This window comes from Pelodiscus sinensis, chromosome 1, assembly GCF_049634645.1.
Source record: "Pelodiscus sinensis isolate JC-2024 chromosome 1, ASM4963464v1, whole genome shotgun sequence".
In the NCBI taxonomy this organism is placed as follows: Eukaryota; Metazoa; Chordata; order Testudines; family Trionychidae; genus Pelodiscus; species Pelodiscus sinensis.
The window spans coordinates 317,116,069-317,134,718 of record NC_134711.1 but is presented as its reverse complement, the minus strand read 5'-3'; the positions used below and the strand labels follow the sequence as shown (position 1 = coordinate 317,134,718).

At 45.9% G+C, this 18,650-nt stretch overlaps 1 protein-coding gene across 3 annotated transcripts in view; it reads right to left on the bottom strand.

Moving 5' to 3' along the window:
- PAK1 (p21 (RAC1) activated kinase 1) overlaps window positions 1-18,650 on the bottom strand; it is a 128,183-nt gene that overhangs the window by 33,079 nt on the left and 76,454 nt on the right. For all 3 annotated transcript variants that reach the window (XM_006131928.4, XM_006131927.3, XM_006131926.3), the window contains 4 exons: window positions 11,083-11,199; window positions 9,908-10,085; window positions 3,889-3,952; window positions 2,893-2,941 (listed from right to left, as the gene is read on the bottom strand). In XM_006131928.4, coding sequence (XP_006131990.1) covers window positions 2,893-2,941; window positions 3,889-3,952; window positions 9,908-10,085; window positions 11,083-11,199 — 408 coding nt within the window. The remainder of the gene's footprint in view (window positions 1-2,892; window positions 2,942-3,888; window positions 3,953-9,907; window positions 10,086-11,082; window positions 11,200-18,650) is intronic.

The window sequence follows — 18,650 nt, the reverse complement described above, 5'->3', positions numbered from 1 at the left end:
GGAGGATCTCTTATTCCTACCTGAAAGTAGGAACATTTAGGCAAAGATAAAGTGAAGGGAATGTGGTTACACCTTTATGGCAAAGGGCTATTTGGACAAAAAGGCAGCATTTCTAACGTATGAGGCTATGTCTACACTGCAGAGTTTTTGTGCAAAAACTCATGGAGCGCCCATACCTCAAGCACGTTTTCGCCCAGAAAATGTACAGTGAATTGACAGAAGAGGGGTTTTTTTACGGGATAAGTATTCCTCTTTCTACGAGGAATAACTCCTTTGTGCGCAAGAGCTCTTGTGCAAAAAGGTGTGTGGGGAAGGGAAACTCTTTTTTTGTGCAAAAACAGCCTATCGAAAGAAGCAGAGGTGCCCATTCTGTGAATGGCAATCAGAGCTTTCTTGCGAGAGCGCATCCATGCAGTCTGGATGCTCTCTTGCGCAAAAGCGCATCGCTTTTCCAATGCGCTTTTGCAGTGTGGACGCGCTCTTGCACAAGAAGTTTTTGCAGAAGATCTCTACCGCAAAAAGCTTCTTGTGCAAGAAGCCTGAAGTGTAGACATAGCCTGAGAGCCAGCAAGGAAAATGCCAGTATAAATGGGTATAATGAGTGCTTAGAAATTATAATGATAGTTATTACCGGAAAGCCTGACAGGTGAGACTACAGAGACTGTGCTGCTGGTAACAGTATTTACAAAGCGTAAAATATGCAGTGGTGACATTTGTTCCCTCTGGACAGAAGGAATTAAAAACAGAGGGTATCTACTCTAGACCCCTCTACAGGGATGTTCAATAGCGTGTAATTGAATAGTTATTTATCCGCAGTTACACAACTATTTTAGCAGTTACACAACTATTCAATAGTGCCTGGAAGTGAGGCAGACAGCCTGTGCGCTCCCAGGCCATCTCCCAGGGAGTCCCCTGCCACGGTGTGCTGCTGCCTCTGATACAGAGGCAGCACTGCAGGGTTGCAGGCAGGTGCCAGTTTACGAGGGAAGCCAGTTTAAAAACCAGCTCCCCAAAGACAGACAGACAACTCCCCTGATGGGGGGGGCGCTGGTGGCAAGGGGAAATGTGGGTAGGTGACAGAATTAACTGATAAGCCAGTCATCTACACGTTGACAGGGATAGAGGATAAGACAGAGAATATCTTATTGCCGCTATATAAAACTATGGTACGACCACATCTTGAATACTGCATACAGATGTGGTTCTCTCATCTCCAAAAAGATATACTGGCATTGGAAAAGGTTCAGAGAAGGGCAACAAAAATGATTAGGGTTTGGAATGGGTCCCATATGAAGAGAGATTAAAAAGACTGGGACTTTTAAGCTTAGAAAAGAGGAGACTAAAGAGGAATATGATAGAGGTCTATAAAATCATGACTGATGTGGAAAAAGTGAATAAGAAAATGTTGTTTACTTATTCTCACAAAATAAGAACTAGGGGTCACCAAATGAAATTAATAGGCAGCAGGTTTAAAACAAACAAAAGGAAGATTTTCTTCACTCAGCGCACGATCAACCTGTGGAACTCCTTGCCAGAGGATGTAGTGAAGACTAGGACTTTAAAAGAGTTCAAAAAAGGGCTAATAGATTCATGGAGATTAGGTCCATCAATGCCTATTAGCCAGGATGGGTAAGAATGGTGTCCCTAGCTTCTGTTTGTCTGGAAATGGATGACAGGAGAGGGATCACGTGATGATTACCTGCTGTCCCTCCTTCTGGAGCATCTGGTATTGGCCACTGTCAGCAGACAGGATCTGGGTTAGATGGAGATGGACCTTTGGTCTGACCCAGTATGGCCGTTCTTATGCTCTTATCCCTACCTCACAGAGCTGGAAGACAAGAATTCCCTAGATCAGGAGGATTTTATCTGCTCATATATCTGTGAGGTAACAGTCAAGGAGACGCCTGTTATAAACTAGACTTCTTTATGGTACAGGGCATACAGAATAGTCAGAGAAGAAGCCATCTTGAATTTAAAGCACTGGTGAGAACCTAGGAGCACAGGAGTTGCAGACAGGAGCAGAATAGTGGTCCAATTAACTAACCCCATATCTTGTCTGACAGTAACCAGCATCAGAAGCTTCAAAGCAAAGGCAGCCTCTACTACATAATTATGGGATAGGCTGCCCCCACCTCTTCCTGGAACAGTTTCTTTCTAACCCCAGTCAAAGTGGGGCTTATGCACTGAAGCATTCATCCCTTCCAAAATTCTGGTTTTCTCTTTTATTTTTAATTCATTCCATAGTAACTCTGGGTGTTCATTATCCATATAGACATAGTAAGATTATAAAAAGACTCGAAGTTCTTAGCTTGTTATATATTGTGACAAGAAGTTGTGTAATAATGTGCTGTGTGCTTTTAGACATTCCACATGGAATGGTACCTGCCTCAGTGACCTAACAGTCTTAGGGCAGACAAGCAAGTGGACAGAGATTGTATTGGGAAAGAGAAACAAAGATTTTCCATGCAGGCCAATTAGATTCACTGTAGGCAAAAGAGGGGAAGTGATATTTAAGGAGTACCTAAATGACAATAGAAGTGGATGGGCCCTTCTCTGGAAGAGCTTGGAAACTGAACTATATAAGTAAATATACACTATGTTGTTAATCTCTCTCTCTCTCACACACACGCACGCACACACGCACACACACGGCTCCAAAAAAAATTCCTTCCAAATGTGAAGATATGTAGGGTGTTGAGTTTAGGAGCTGCAGGTATTTTCTAGTCCTATGCTCAGACCACTAGCCTGGGACTCTCTCATATTAAATTAAGTGTTTTCATTAAAAGCTAAATGCCATGAATCTTTGAAAGAAGCTCAGTAGTTTGTAGTGTCAGCTAGAACTTGTAGGTCCTGTTCCAAAGCCCACTGGAGAAACCATCTGGCAGCGCTCACCTCCTGTCCGGTAGCTACATCCATTGCAGTATATACTGTGCCTGAAGCTCTAGCCAAAGAGAAGAGAAAACACATTATTAGTGCTACACAGGGGCAAGGGTGGTTTAAATAAAAAAGACTGTTCCAATCCATTGCATTTTTTTCTTAAACACAACATTTCCAAGAGTGAGTAATCTGAAATATTTATGTGCTAACCCCAATATCTAAAGAGAGAAAAGACTATTAAGGAACTAGGTATAACACCACAATCTCTTGATGTGTTTAGGGCCTTGGTCTTATCATTGACTGGACCTCCTTCTGGAAAAAAAAAATCACTAATTCAGAACAGGATTTGATCCTGTCTAAACTGACATGACAGTAACAAGGCTCCCCGACAGGGTAGCGATTAAAGAGTTGAACCAGTGAGACAAGCCAGACAAGGCATTTGTAACGAGGAATAGATAGCTTGATGAATCCTGCACCCTCTGGATTCAGTAGAAAATCTTCCATTCCCTTTAATGGCCCAAAGAGAGAGAGAGAAAGGCCTGCATATGTTAAATGGAACAAAAGTTTATCATATGTATACTCAGTATGGCGAGAAAACATATACAGTAAACTCAAGAGCCATCTTAAAAAATTGAGTCAACTTTCAGTAAAGAAAGAGGGTAATCTCTTTGAGGCATCCCATATTCCTCTCTCCTGTTCCCCACCTGAAGGGGACACAAAATCAATGCTGAGCAGAGACTGTTAATACTGAAAGCAAATCTGTAATTTGAAGATGGTTTTGTGCAGTGGAAATAAACGGTTCTTTCCCTGCACACAGATATATTTAGCAACATGGTCATCTAATGACATATATTTTAATATTAAACAATCACACAAAACCTCACAGTCACAATGACTCAAGAATATGTGAGGGGAGGAAGAGAGGAAAATTTCATGATACTGTTCTCAGCAAACACACACAGCTTGGGTTTTCTGCTTTATTTGTACGGGGGAGGAGCAGAATGTACTAACCCTTGTCCAATCTTCTCAAACCGAGTGTATTTCTTTTTGGGGTCACCCACGCTCACGATGCTTCCTTTAAAAAAAAAGCAGAGGGAAGAGGGGAGAATGGGATTTAAAGTTTTCATTATACACCAGTGCAATCTCTTGTACATCACGGTCCCAACCGAATTGCTGGGTGTCACTGAGTGTGGGGGAGTCACTGGGCCCTGCACCCCCATCTGCAGCCAGATGGGGTTCTCAGCCAGCAAGTAGAATAGAGATACAGTGTAGTACAGACCTGTTAATACACAAACCAGGAGCAGCCAGTACAATCCAACTTGGGGAGAGGGGGACCTAGGGCCAGCGCCCCCCTCACACACTCAGCAGCCAGTGCCAACTCTGCAAGCAGCACTGGCTCCTCTTTTGTCTAGCTTCAAAAGATGTCACCTATTGAATCTTCCACCTAGGCTCAGGTTACAAGACAGCCTGAGCTATTGTAGTGTATGCCTCCCCCTCAGAGAAAGCCACACCCAACATTCTCATCCCCAGCCAGGTATTAGTGCAGCGCCTCGGGGAAACTGAGGCACCCACACGGGGTTACAACAGAACAGTACAGGACAGTAGGAATTGCATACAATATAACAAAGCAAACAATCCCCACTATGCCACACTGGGCCCCTGGGCTCTCTGCTCCTGGAAGGGGTGGGGCCTTGGGCAAAAAGGGCAGGGCTGGGGCAGCCACCCATCAGCACCATGCACCCCTCCCCCGCCAGCCCAGAATGCGCTGTGCAGGGCTCCGGCAGTGATTAAAGGACCTGCCCAGGCATTTGCTCATGACTGGTTGGCATGAACAAATGCCCGCAGCTGCACTGGGCAGATGCAGGAGCTGCTCACATGGAATTCTCTGCAGGGTTCAGAACTAGTTTTCTGGAAGGCCACAAGCTTCACTGTCACCACAGTTAATGTGCAGTGGATGCTCATCTTTTTTCCACCAGCGGGGCTGCTCTGCTCACTTGCTGCCAAGAGAAAGCTGAGTGCAGAGGATTGGGGTTTGTATTTAGTAGAAGTGGGCAGAGAAATATAAAGTCCTCTGTGGGACGGAATGATAGCTGGAGATTTGGCTTTATTCCAATTTAGAACAAAATCCCCAAATTCTGAAATTCTCCATGAAGAGAGATAAAACCCTTACCAGGGGACAGTCTGCTTGATGAGCTGCTTTGGAGCCAGACCTTGGAAGCCACAAGGTCTTCAGCTACAGGGCAGACTGCCTGGTGGGCTGTCCCAGAGCCACAGATCCCAAAAGCCCTGGGATCCCTTGTCCCAAGGCGTCTCCCTGGCTGGCTACCCAGCAGGAAATCAGGCAAGGCTCTGACAGAAACCTTCCAGTTTCCAGAGGATCTCTCTCATAAAAAAATCAGTGGAGTGTTTCATTTTCAATTTTACTGGGAACCCAGTGACAAGCCATGGAAAAGCAGGCTATTTTCAGACACCACTGGGAAACAGCCAAACCACAGGATCTGGGGCAGACAGAAGTAATAGAGAGGAGGCAGCCCACCTACCCAAACCTAGAACTGACACCACAATTGCAGAAATGATCCTTAAGAAACCTCTCTTTTAGTGTCAGGCATGGGCCTAAGTTCAGCCTATACATTTGATGAATGCTGGAGGGGGTAATGACAGGATTTAGGCAGAGATGTGATATTAAACATTGGCTTTAATCTCTGCTTCCATGTCTCCACCTGTAAAATAGGGTAATACGTCCCTGCCTCACAGGAAGTTGGAAAGATTAGTTAAGGTTGACAAAGTGTTGCACATGAGCTAAAAATTCTTAAAATCCTTCAATATTTGCAGTTGCAAGAAAAGCTGTTCAACTTTGCCAGAAGCTGGGAATGGGTGACAGGGGATGACTTGGTTTGATAACTACCTGTTCTGTTTATTCCCTTGGCCACTGTTAGAAGATTAGGCCAGATAGGCCTTTGGTCTGACCCAGTATGGCTGTTCTTAACTATGTTTACAGGAACTTTAAGTGGCTACCAGAAGACTCAGGTATGGGCCTAACTAAAACCCAGTATGAGCAAGTTCAATTCTGTTCCCTTCAGTGGAATCACATGGGGGAGATATTGCACAACAAAGCTTCCAGCAAAAACCCAATATTACAGGTAGCAGGAGGTGCTGCTAATGGACCAATGTGAGAGAACGAACACAATGCTGAATGCATGGCCCTTTAAAGCAAATCCAGTAAAGCTGAAACACGTAATACAACACAGCTGTAGTGACTTTGCAAGTGTGGCATTCACATTGCCTTAAATTCCTCAAGTCATTCTAGTAGTAGCCTTTTGTTACAGACTAGCTGCTCCTTTGCTAACAAAATATAATGGTCTGATCCTGTAAACACTCGTGCATATTGCTCTTACTCACACAAGTGCTCATTTGGTGTTAATAAGACCGCTCACGTGAGTTATATGTCCAATATTAGGCCCTGAAAATGTGAACTTTTAGAGAATGAAAAGTTTGATTTTACGTGAGCAATGGTAAGTTTAGTGTTCATTTCACTAGGAATTGTACATCCAAATCTCCTAATCGCTTTGAAAAAAAAAATCTCAGCCTGAAGTGTTTTCATACCTATTACAGCTGTTAATCCATTTTTCACAGATTACGGTGCTAAGAGGCACAGCCTCAGCTGGCGGGACAAAGATCTACTTAGATTGCCAGCTCTTTGGGGTTTTTGCCCTGTGTTTGTAAAACACCAAGCACTACGGCATCCAGGTACATGATTGGGAATCAGGGTAATACAACCAACAGTAACCACAGAAATGGAGGGACCTCGAGAGCTCATCTAGTCCAGCCCACTATGCTGAAGCAGGACCAAGTAAGTCTAGATCCACAAGACAGGTGTTTACCTAACCTGTTTTTTGGCCAGGTCTACACTAAAGAGGAAGGCTGAATCAAGATATGCAACTCCAGCTACATTAATTACATAGCTGGAGTTGACGTACCTTGATTCAAGTTTCTCCCCATCCCCACAGCAGGCCAACTAGAGCAAACACTCCTGTTGACTTCCCTTACTCCTCACAGGAGTAGAAATACTGGCCACTGATGGGCACACCCTCTGAGTTTGATTCAGCAGGTCTTAATTAGACCTGCTACATCAAACTCCAGAAGATCATTCACAACCGTGTCAATTTTTCACTGAGTGAAAGCATGGCCTTAGAAACCTCCAATGATGGGGATTCCACAACCTCCACTGGAAATCTATTCCACAATGTAACTATCCTTCTAGGTAGAAAGTTTTTCCTGAGTTCAGAGGCACTATTCTAATTTAGAGTAGCTAAAGAGCTGATGCCGTGTGCTATTACAATTCATATTTGTACTACAGTTGATTTGTGTAAGTTATGTTTTATTGTCTTATGTTTTTAAATTTTGCTTGTGCCAAGTGACTACGTAGAAGTCAGAGGTTGGGAACCTTCAGGATAGCTATATTACCCAGGCCTTGGTAAAGGCTTCTGGTTAAGAGAGCAGAGTTTTAATGAGGGAAAAAAAAAACCTCTCTTATTTGGTTTTGCGGGGAAGAGAGGTGGAGATTTTCTAGGGTGGGTGCTCATCTCAGGTGCATTTAAACAATAATTTTAAAGGCACTCACAGTACCTAAGGCTATGTCTACAATTACAAGTTGAAAGCACAGCCACATCAGCACTTGAAACTGAAAGTGTGGCCACAGTGGTCTCCAAGCGCTCTCTGTAAACCACCTCCATGAGGGGAGTAGCTAACAGCACTGCTCCAAGAGCTGTAGTCTGGTTCGCACCAGTGCTTTATGGCGCTGTAACTTGCTGCACTCGGAGGGAGAGGGGTGTTTTTCATACTTCTGAGCCAGAAAGTCACAGCGCAGTGAAGTGCCAGTGTAGATTTAGCCTTGGTGTTTTTTAAAGTGTTACAGATTTAAATCAACTGTTGAAACCGTTTAGAGACATGGTGGAAAACTGGGCCTATGTCTAGTGATCTGGGGCATCTTGATTTTGAGATCCGTTGCTGGGGCCTGATTTATAAAAAGTGGTGAGCAGCTTAACCTCTGAACATCACAAAAACGTAAGAATGGCCATACTGGGTCAGACCAAAGGACCATCTAACCCAGTATCGTGTCTGCCAATAGTGGCCAATACCAGATGCCCCAGAGGAAGGGAACACAACAGATAATCCTCATATGAGCCCTCTCCTGTCACCCGTTTACAGACAAACAGAGGCTAGGGACACCATTCCTACCCCTCCTGGCTAACAGCCATTGATGGACCTAACCTCCATGAATCTATCTAGCTCTTTTTTTGAACCCTGTTAAAGTCCTAGCCTTCACCACATCCTCTGGCAAGGAGTTCCACATGTTGACTGTGCGATGAGTGAAGAAAAACTTCCTTTTTTTTAAAAAACCTGCTGCCTATTAATTTCATTTGGTGACCCCTATTTCTTATATTGTGGGAATAAGTAAATCACTTTTCCTTAATCACTTTTTCCACACCAGTCATGATTTTATAGACCTGTATCATATTCCCCCTTAGTCTCCTCTTTTCTAAGATGAAAAGTCCCAGTCTTTAATCTCTCTTCATATGGCACCGTTCCAAATCCCTAATCATTTTTGTTACCCTTTTCTGAACCTGTATTCAAGATGTGGGCATACCATGGATTTATATAGAGGCAATATATCTCAGTCTTATTCTCGAACCCTTTTATAAATTATTCCTAACATTCTGTTTGCTTTTTTGACTGCCACTGCGCAGTGAGTGGATTTTTTCAGAGAACTATCCACAATGACTCCAAGATCTCTCTCTTGAGTGGTTATAGCTAAATTAGAATTAGTCCCCATCATTTTGTATTTATAGTAGGGATTTTTTTTTCCAATGTGTGTTACTTCACATTTATCAAAATTAAATTTCATTTGCCATTTTGTTGACCAATCATGTAGTTTGGTAAGATCTTTTTGAAGCTCTTCACAGTCTGCTTTGGTCTTCACTATCTTGAGCAGTTTGGTGTGATCTGCAACTTTTGCCACCTCACAGTTTACCCCTTTCTCCAGGTTATAAATAGGTTGAATAGGATTGGTCCCAATAAGGACCCTTGGGGGACACCACTAGTTCTCTCTCTCCATTCTGAAAACTGACCATTTATTCCTACTCTTTGTTTTCTGTCTATTAACCAGTTACCAGTTCATGTGAGGACCTTCCCTCTTATACCATGACAAATAACTTTACTTAAGAGCCTTTGATGAGGGACCTTGTCAAAGACTTCTTCAGTCCCCTTGAAGAAGCTGCATGCCTCATGCTGGGCACTGGTCAGGTAAGGCCATGGTATCCATGGGAGGGGAGCAATGGGGAAGTGTTGTAGCTATAATCCTTCGCTGATTTTATTTAGGGCTTTTTTGTGGGGGGCGTTGGTTTTTTTTGGGAGACACAGTAATAAACTTTGCAGGCTAACAAACCTGCAGGCTAACTAATCTGCAGGCTAACAAAAAAGTTTAATATAATCATCCTAGAGCACGGTTTCCAAACCTATGGGTCGGGACCCAAATATGAGTCGCCATTACATTTCAAAAGGGTCGCCAGGTATCTCCCTAGGTGGCTCTTAAAGAGCCATTCACGCATTTTTTTAATTGCCAAAAATTAAATTTGTCAAAATGGGTCCCCATCTGGAAAAGGCTGGGAACCGCTGTCCTAAAGTTAAGAAAAACCAACATCTAGGTTGGCTTCTACTTTTACACTACAAAAAAATATGCATTTATCTATTCAGGGCCTAATTGCTACAGTGTCTGAGCATCTGCAGCTCCCATAGGGGCTTACTCGCAATCATCCTGCTCAGCATGCCTGAAAATAAAGCTCTCAGTGCTTAAATTTGCACTTGAATTGGTCACTGAAAAACAACAAACATTGAGTCATACAGTGAAGTCTGAAGTGAGAGCTCTCAGAATGGAACAGTCACAGGATCTGTGTTTATTAAGGATTTGGGAATGGAATTTGCCTCTAAGCCACCAAATAAATCAGAAAGAAGATTTTAAAAGATGTCGTACTTAATTTTTCCAAGATTTCTTCATCTGACATCTTTGGCTTTTTCTTCTGTTTCTCTGTATTCCTGGTCATTGTGTCTGGGGATGTTGTGTTGTTTTCCGAGGGCGAGGAGATAGGGGAGGTGGCCACATCTTTGGTAGGAGGCGGCGGAAGGGGCTCTATCACAGAACGGGTATATACCTTTATGTTGGGGAGAAAGGGGGTAAATATGTTGTAGTAAAGAAGGCTGAAAATAAAAGGTCTCTGTGCACTAGAGATATGTCCTTAGCAGTATAGATTGGACCTCCCTTGTGCAGCACCCTCAGGATCTGACTGGTCCCAGATGAGGGATTTTGCTGGACCAGGAGGTCATTTCTGGCCTCCTCCTATCGGCTCCACCCCGTGCCCTGCCACCCCACCAGGCTTCCTGGCTTCCCTGAGCAACCCAGCTAGGCTGTGCACTGGGCTTCGCTCCCACCCACCTGCACTTGCAGCCCAGCTGAGCCATGAGGCTGGGCTTCCCAGCTCTGCTCTCCCTCCCTCTCCCCCAGCCAAGCCGGGCCATGTGCTGGACTCCCAGCCCCTACCTCACATTGCACCGGGTTTCCCTCCTCCCCACACTCTGGAGGCGCACCAGGACTCTCTGATCCTGGATCATGTGTGGTCCTGCTGGACCATGGATGTTGCCAGACCAGAGAGTCCCAATTTATAGAGCAGCAACTTGTAGCATGTTCCAAGCAATGAAAGAATTTTTACTACAGCAAGTCATTTTACTACAATAAGAGCACCATGGCTGGACTCATGGAGGTATTAAGCTGCTCTAGGAAAAGGCATGAAGCATTTTACTCCTTCCCCAGAGCTAAAATGCTAAAAATAGCAGCTTGGCCACAGAGGCAAGTGCAATGGGAGAGGCAGACACTCCAAGTGCGTACCCACCTGAGACCACAGCATGTCCCCGGGGTGGCTAGCCCCTCGCCTCCTGCGGCCCAACCATATTGCTTTTTAGCATGCCAGCTCAATCTGAGCTAGCGTGAGTTTGGACACACTGTGACTCTGGCACACAACTGGTTCTCAAGTGCATTCCTGGGGCAGTGCAACAGGGTGTGCACCATCCCTTGCCCAGAGCTGACCCAAGGTGCTGTCTGGCCTGAAGCGGTAAAGTCAGTAGGAAGGGAAGAAAGATTTCTAGCTGACTTACTGATTTTGTGTGCTCAGGTCGCGGTGCTATCACTGGAGGTGGAGCAGCATCATCCTCATCATCTTCATCTTCTGAAACTGGCGGGACTGCTGGTGTCTCAGATACAGCTTTCACATTCTGCATTTTGGTGAAAAGACAAAAGATGCCATTTGGAGTCCCAGAATCCTCTCTCTCTCTTTTTAAATCACTTTTCACAGAAATGGAATTACACTTCTAGCATTTAAGCCCTTCACATCACTATGGGAATTATTATCCAATGAGTTTGACAATAAATCATGGTCAGTTCACTTGGACTATGCTATAAAAGTGACAGTTTGGATGGAACTCTTCACATGAGTTCATGGGTGTCTGCAGGATCAGGCCCTAAAAATCAAGGAACTAGGTTTCTTGGACTCTTGCATGCTTGCTGTTGGATGGTGATAGACACTGGAGGTGTGGGAATCCGGGTGCAATTTGACACATGTCATGCAGCAATGCATCAGTGTCAGATATTTCGGGTTGGCTATACAAATAGCCTTGCATCCATCACAAATTACTGAGTAAGCCTCTGATTCTGAAACATGCTGGCAGGTCTGTTCCATTTCAAATACTTTTATCACAAGCCCTCACCTAAGGGAAAGGCCTGCCCAGAAATTAGCATCTTGCCGGCAGAGCGTTCCACTGGGCATGGTTTGGCTGGAGGTGTTGATAAAGAGGCATGGGAGAGACACTGAGCAAGCAACTGGCAATGGCCTGAAAAAAGCTTAGCGAGATTTGGGGTACTGTCTGGAAAGAGTGGCAGCCGTTGTACCCGGTGAGGCTCTTTTGCAGGGAAACAGGACTCCTACATTCCTTGTATATCAACAATAAGCATCAACAAAAATGCCACACTCTAAAATTGATGTTTACTCCCAACTGGAAAAGCCCCAGTGCCCCAGACCTTGACTAGTTGCTCAGGTCTGCAGGAATATGAAGCATCATTGAAGGCAATGAAGGAACATGGTCAGATTGGTGAATAACACTAAGACAAAACTATACCTTGCAACATAATTTTTTTCATTATATTAAACCAGAAAGACTGAGAAAATGGAACTGCAATTGCACATGGCTTTAAGAAGAGACTGATCTTTAGAAGCACAAACAGCTTGTGTCCACTTTACAGAAATCTGTGCCTCGATTCCTTCTCTTCACAATGGGATAATTGTTCCGTTAATGGCAAATGGAAGTCAGAACATTTTATGTTTGTCTTTGTGGAAGGCTGCAGCGTAACTACTTTTTATTCTTAAAATCCCAAATGATAACTCACAATAATCAAAAGCAGAGACAGGGCCAGCCCACAACATTTTGGCACCTGAGTTCAGTTGTGTTCAGTTCTGGGCACCGCATTTCAAGAAAGATGTGGAGAAATTGGAGAGGGTCCAGAGAAGAGCAAGAAGAATGATTAAAAGTCTAGAGAACATGACCTATGAGGGAAGACTGAAGGAATTGGGTTTGTTTAGTTTAGAAAAGAGAAGACTGAGGGGGGACATGATAGCAGTTTTCAGGTATCTAAAAGGGTGTCATAAGAAGGAGGGAGAAAACTTGTTCATCTTGGCCTCTGGGGATAGAACAAGAAGCAATGGGCTTAAACTGCAGCAAGAGAGGTTTAGGTTGGACATTAGGAAAAAGTTCCTAACTGTCAGGGTAGTTAAACACTGGAATAAATTGCCCAGGAAGGTTGTGGAATCTCCATCTGTGGAGATATTTAAGAGTAGGTTAGATAAATGTCTATCAGGGATGGTCTAGACAGTATTTGGTCCTGCCATGAGGTCAGGGGACTGGACTCGATGACCTCTCGAGGTCCCTTCCAGTCCTAGTATTCTATGAGGCGGGGAGCTCAAACGATGTCCCCATGCCCCCTCTCTTGGGCCAATACTTTGAAAGGTCTCAATTCTGCCCTCTTCCTGTTCTACCCCTCTGATGGCACTCCACCATCTCTGTGCATCTAGAGCAGAGAGAATACATATGCACCAACTCCAGACACAATTTTCTACACTCTGGGTCCTAGTGGTCCCCCCCACAGTCTGGCACCTGAGGTGGCCGCCTCAGTTTGCCTCATGGTAGGGCCAGCCCTCAGCAGAGAGAGACAAGACAAAATAGGCTGCTCCATAAGACACGGAAGCAACACTCACCTCACCTTGTTCTAGGATTGTTCTCTGCAGACTGACGACAGACTGTATGCTTGTCTACAGACTCTGCTAGCCTACAATCAGGGCCAGGAAATGCCCTGCACAATGTTCCTGTTAATGTTTTCTATCCATATGTGGATTTTTTCCATCGGTGTGCAGAATAAAATGTCTGTACACCAAGGCATGCATGAATGTGCAAGAGAAACACAAACTTAGCTGCAGACACTCTGCTAATCAACTCGGCAGCATCTGAATCTCTCCTGAGTGGCGCCACACATTTACGGCTTACAGGGAACACTGCCCCCATACCACTGAAAGTGATAGCTTGCAATTCCAACAGGTTTATCAATGCACACCAATAATAATAATCTTTCATCTAAATAGACGCTAGATGCTCCAGGCAGGGACTCTCTCTCACTGTACCTTTGTAATTACCAAAACTAAGTTTCACAAGATAAAATTCAGTCAGGGCTAGAGATATGTCCAACAAAATAAACCATGAATGTAGATCCAAACTGCATAGTTCAGGAGTGGTGGACTCATGTTTTCAATCTGATCAAGCGCACAGTACTTTGCAATTTAGGAAAGAGACCTCCAAATTTAGGACTGGACTCAAGAGCAGCATATCCAGCTCCCATATTGTATACAACTCCTGCAGGGTGGAAATCTGACTTTAAAAGTTCCCATATCAAAGCAAGGAGTGGTGGTGCCTTGCATTGCAAAACTGCATTATGGAATAGAGGTTCCCTGCCCTGCCAAAAGGCTTCCATCCACCTTCATGAGCATTTTCATCCTGAATTCTAAACGCCAGTGTTACTCTTTTTCTGTGCAAAACAAAGTAAAGAAAAAATTGTTAAACAAAAATAATCAAACTGCTAGATCTGAAGTGCCCCAGGGAGGAAAATCCAGCTAACTACAGGACTAGCAGTTTCTCTCTCCAGAAGATGGTCGGTGTTCAGAAGGGGTATCAGCCAGAGCCCTAGGGATGGAACATCTCTATTTAATTGCCAGAATGGGTTCAGCAGTGTGGGTGGCAGTGGTGGTGTAAGCGTCTCACACACACACGCGTGCAGGTGGCTTGGAAGGGTCAGTTGCGGGTGTCTGCCATTTTTAAAATGTGTACAGGGCCTCCCTTAGATTCTTGGAAGTCCTATGCAAAGTAAATCATGGCAAACATCCACAACCTATCCAGGCAGGACTGACAGCTAGGCAAGCTGGTTACCTGCCACTAGGGAAAGTAGAAGGGTTTTAACAACTGTGGAGGTGTGGGCAGAATTATCAGACACTTGTCACTAGTGAAGATGGCCAGGCAGGAGGAGGGTTTTGGCACATGTGAGAGTGTTGAATGCCCTCCCCCACTTATTCCTGATCAGGAGGCGTGGGTTGCATACAAAGCACAGTACTTCACTCAGTGGTGATTACTAAGAGACACCCAGCAGGTAGAGAGCCCTGTGCCACATGCCTTCTACCAGTCTGGTCTTGAGAGTTCAATCTCTACACACCATCATCTTTGGCTGCTCTGGAGAAAGCTACTAACAATGGAGCACTGATAGTACTTTTTGTGAGAGGCCATCTGTCCTACTGGGAATTGAACCAAGTGTTATCAAGTAGCACTCATCTGTGACAGAACTGAATAGGGCTCTTAGAAAATAAAAGCCTCCATCATTTTCTATTCTCCTGAGACATCCTGCCACCCAGCTACAGGTGAAGGAGGTTTTCAATTGTCAGATTTGCTTTGTAGGGAAGGGAAGGCACGCTTCAAATCTAAGGACTGTGAGAGTTTTCCCTCCAGCCTGGCAAATAAACAGACAGGCTTGCTACTTCTTTCCTAAAGTGGTTGTTAAAAATAGTGACCGGACTTGCGACTGGTATCCTAAAAACCAAAACCCTCAAAAACCTGCTTTTCCAGTACAGTCTCTCTCTGGGACAACACTAAGTGACGGGAATAGATCAAGGGCAGATTGTTCACACAGCTAAAGTGTGTTGCTGTGCCAACAAAACAAAGTGTTGGCAGAAGCACTGCACTGATTTTAATAACCACAGTAATAAAAAAAAAACATGGTTCTGCTTGCAAATTAACTTCCTTCGCTCAGTGTTTATTATTGTCTCGCTTGGGGAAAAATAAGCCTGGTTTGTTCTCACCTGAACGGATGGCGGATCTCTCTGTGACCTTAGCACCTCTAAATCCTAACAGGGATACTATGTTCCCCAGCAGTCAGTCACTGCCCCCGCACTGACACTATGAAAGGTCTGTATACCACCTCTTTCCAGATTATGACCAGGACTGGGCCCAAGCCATGAAGTTTGAATCCAGAGCCACATACTTTCCCAAAGTTAAAGGATAATGGTGAAAGCAGGTTTAGTGTTCTAGATCAGGCCCAATACTGAAAGGTCTTACTTCAGTACTACATCCAGCAGGGGTGGGCAAAAGGATTTGGCCCGCCAAGCAAGTTGGTCTGGCCCGCCACTCTCCCCGCTCCCAGGCCAATCAGGGTGTGGGAGTGGGGGAGGGGGGGAGGAGAGAGCGCACACAGTCTCCTCCCACCCTGCCCCTGCCCTGCCAGGAGTACACGGCGCTTAGAAGCGCTGTGCACTCCTGGCAGGGCAGGAGGAGACTCTGCACACTCCCCCCGCCCCTAACCCTGACTAGCCTGGGGGTGGCAGGAGCACACAAAGTCTCCTCCAGGGGTGCAGCGCTTCTAAGCAGGGTGAGAGGAGACTTTGCATGCTCTCCTTGCCCCCAGGCCAATCAGGGCTTGGAGGTGGGGGGAGCATGTGAAAGTCTCCTCTAGCCCTGCAAGCACTGCTCAGCTGGCGGTTGACTCAGAGCACCGCGCTCCCTTGCAAGGCGGGGGTAGAGAGCGAGAGACTTCACTTACTCCCCCTCCCTGATTGACCTGGGGGCAGCACACAAAATCTCCTCCCACTACCAGGGGCAGGGTACCTAGAGGGTGCTGCCCGGGGGGGGGGGGGTAGGGGAGAGTTTACATGCTCCCCCACCCCCAGACCAATCAGAATCTGTGGTTGGGGAAGCACAGAAGTGTCCTGGCTCTGCCCCCTCTACCTGAGCCCTGCCCCGGGCCACTTCAAAAATTTCTGAAGTGGCCCCCTGTCTAAAATTATTGCCCATCCCTGACAAACAGGATACAGTGTCTATATGAATTCATAGTCTTTTCAGATCGGATTTAGACTTGATATTCTATATATTAGTAACTGACAAATACACTTGCTACATAAGGGACACAGGCAACAAACTTCTGCCAGAATTTTTTTTTAAACTTACTATCAATGGAAGTAACACCCTACACTGACTATAATGAAGACTGGTAAAAATAAATATTCTCTTCCCCCCTCCTCCCCAGTTTCCTTTGTGTATCTCAGCACACTGAAAATACAGGCAGTCCCCGACTTACGCGGATCCGACTTATGTCGGATCCGCACTTACGAACGGGGCTCTCTCGCCCCGGAGCTCGCAGGCAGCGATCCGCCACCTCGACCTCCGGGGCGAGAAAAGCTGCTCCCGGTGCCCCTGGTGTGTTGGAGACCGTCTCCAGCAGACCAGAGGCACCGGGAGCGAAGCCGCAGCGGCGGCGGGGTCCCACGCTTCTGAGGCTTTGCCAGAGCAAAGCCTCAGAGGCGCGGCACCCCGCTGCCGCTGCGGCTTTGCTCCCCGTGTCCCTGGTCTGCTGGGGGGAGAGAGGGCGCAGCTAGTGTGCCCCCCCCCCTCAGCAGACCAGGCTTTTGTTGTGGACCTTGGGGCAGAGCAGCTGGGGCGCTGCCGGTTGGTCCCGCAGCACCGCTCCTTGGCACTACTGGACCAACCCAGCAGCACCCCAGCTACTCTGCCCCAGGCATCCTGATTCAGCTGCTGCTGGTCAGTTTCAGCAGCGGCTGAATCAGGATGCCTGGGGCAGAGCAGCTGGGGTGCTGCTGGGTTGGTCCAGTAGCGCCGAGGAGCGGTGCTACTGGAGCAACCCAGCAGCACCCCAGCTGCTCTGCCCCAGGCGTCCCCAAGTCAGCCGCTGCTGAAACTGACCAGCGCTGACTACAGGAAGCCCGAGGCAGAGTTGCTCTGCCCCAGGCTTCCTGGAATCAGCCCCTGATCAGTTTCAGCAGCAGCTGACTTGGGGACGCTTGGGGTTCTTAAGTTGAATCTGTATGTAAGTCAGAACTGGCGGTCAGTTTCAGCAGTGGCTGAATCTGGACGCCAGTTCCGACTTACATACAGATTCAACTTAAGAACAAACCTACAGTTCCTATCTTGTACGTAACCCGGGGACTGCCTGTACAAGATAACTGTGAAATTGACTGTACACGTTCGTGTGGTACAAATATTTTTTTTAAATACGATTGTAAACCACAAGGGCAATTCATTAAATGGGAAGAGTATAACCTGAAACTACTTGTATTTGTTATTTTGAGATTAGATAGATAGATAGATAGATAGATAGATAGATAGATAGATAGATAGATAGATAGATAGATAGATAGATAGATAGATAGATAATCTCAGAGTATCACTTAAAAATAGTGACTATATCAAAGTGTATGTTACCCTGACCAACCACAACAATTCGCTTGGGATTCATTTTTAGAACTGACAGAGACAGTAACATGACAATATTAAATCAAAGTTAAATTGGAAAAAGTCAGTAAGTTTAATTGACCTTAAGTTTCCAGCCTCCCTCATGCAGTCAAATATTGAGGTGAACTACCTTTACCAAAATGTAAGGACCTAGTTCTGCAAAGCACTGAACGTTTCCTGAAGAGCTTCTGACTAAAACAGTTAGTAAAATAAGGATGCTGAGCACCTCAAGAGAATCAGGGCCTATGAACGGTTAATCCATAAGCATCACCTTTAATGGTTACAATTAATTGGTGGTGGCTAGAGCAGCCCCCCACCCCAGCCCACCCCTGTTTAATCAGTTAACCGATTAAACAGGTTTACCCCATTAGCTAATAAAATGGGATTTTATATTCCTAGCCTGTATCCAGCCCCTGAAGCTTAGGGCTCCGCTCCCCTCCCCTCCCCCAGCATTGGGAAGTAGGCACCGGTACTCCAGACCTGCAGGCCCCTCATACCCCACTTCCCATGGGGTTGGAGCACGAACACCGGCTCCCTGCTGTGGGGAAGGGGTAAGGGAGGGAAAGAAGCAGGAGGGTAGCCCTGAGCCTTGTGGGATGGTCAGACAATCCAAGGCCGGATCCAATAGGAAGAAGAAGCGGCAGCACAGACAACCGAGGGAAAACAGCAGTGTAGCAAAGTGCTGCCTGGAGCTTTTCCCTTGCCACTCCCGATTGGCTGTAATCATGGCCAATAGGAGCAGCAGGGAGTGGTGCCTGGGAGCAGCAGGGGACACTGAGCCAAGTGTCTCTCTGGAGAGCTGCACCAGATAAGCACCCTCTATCCCCCAGACACTG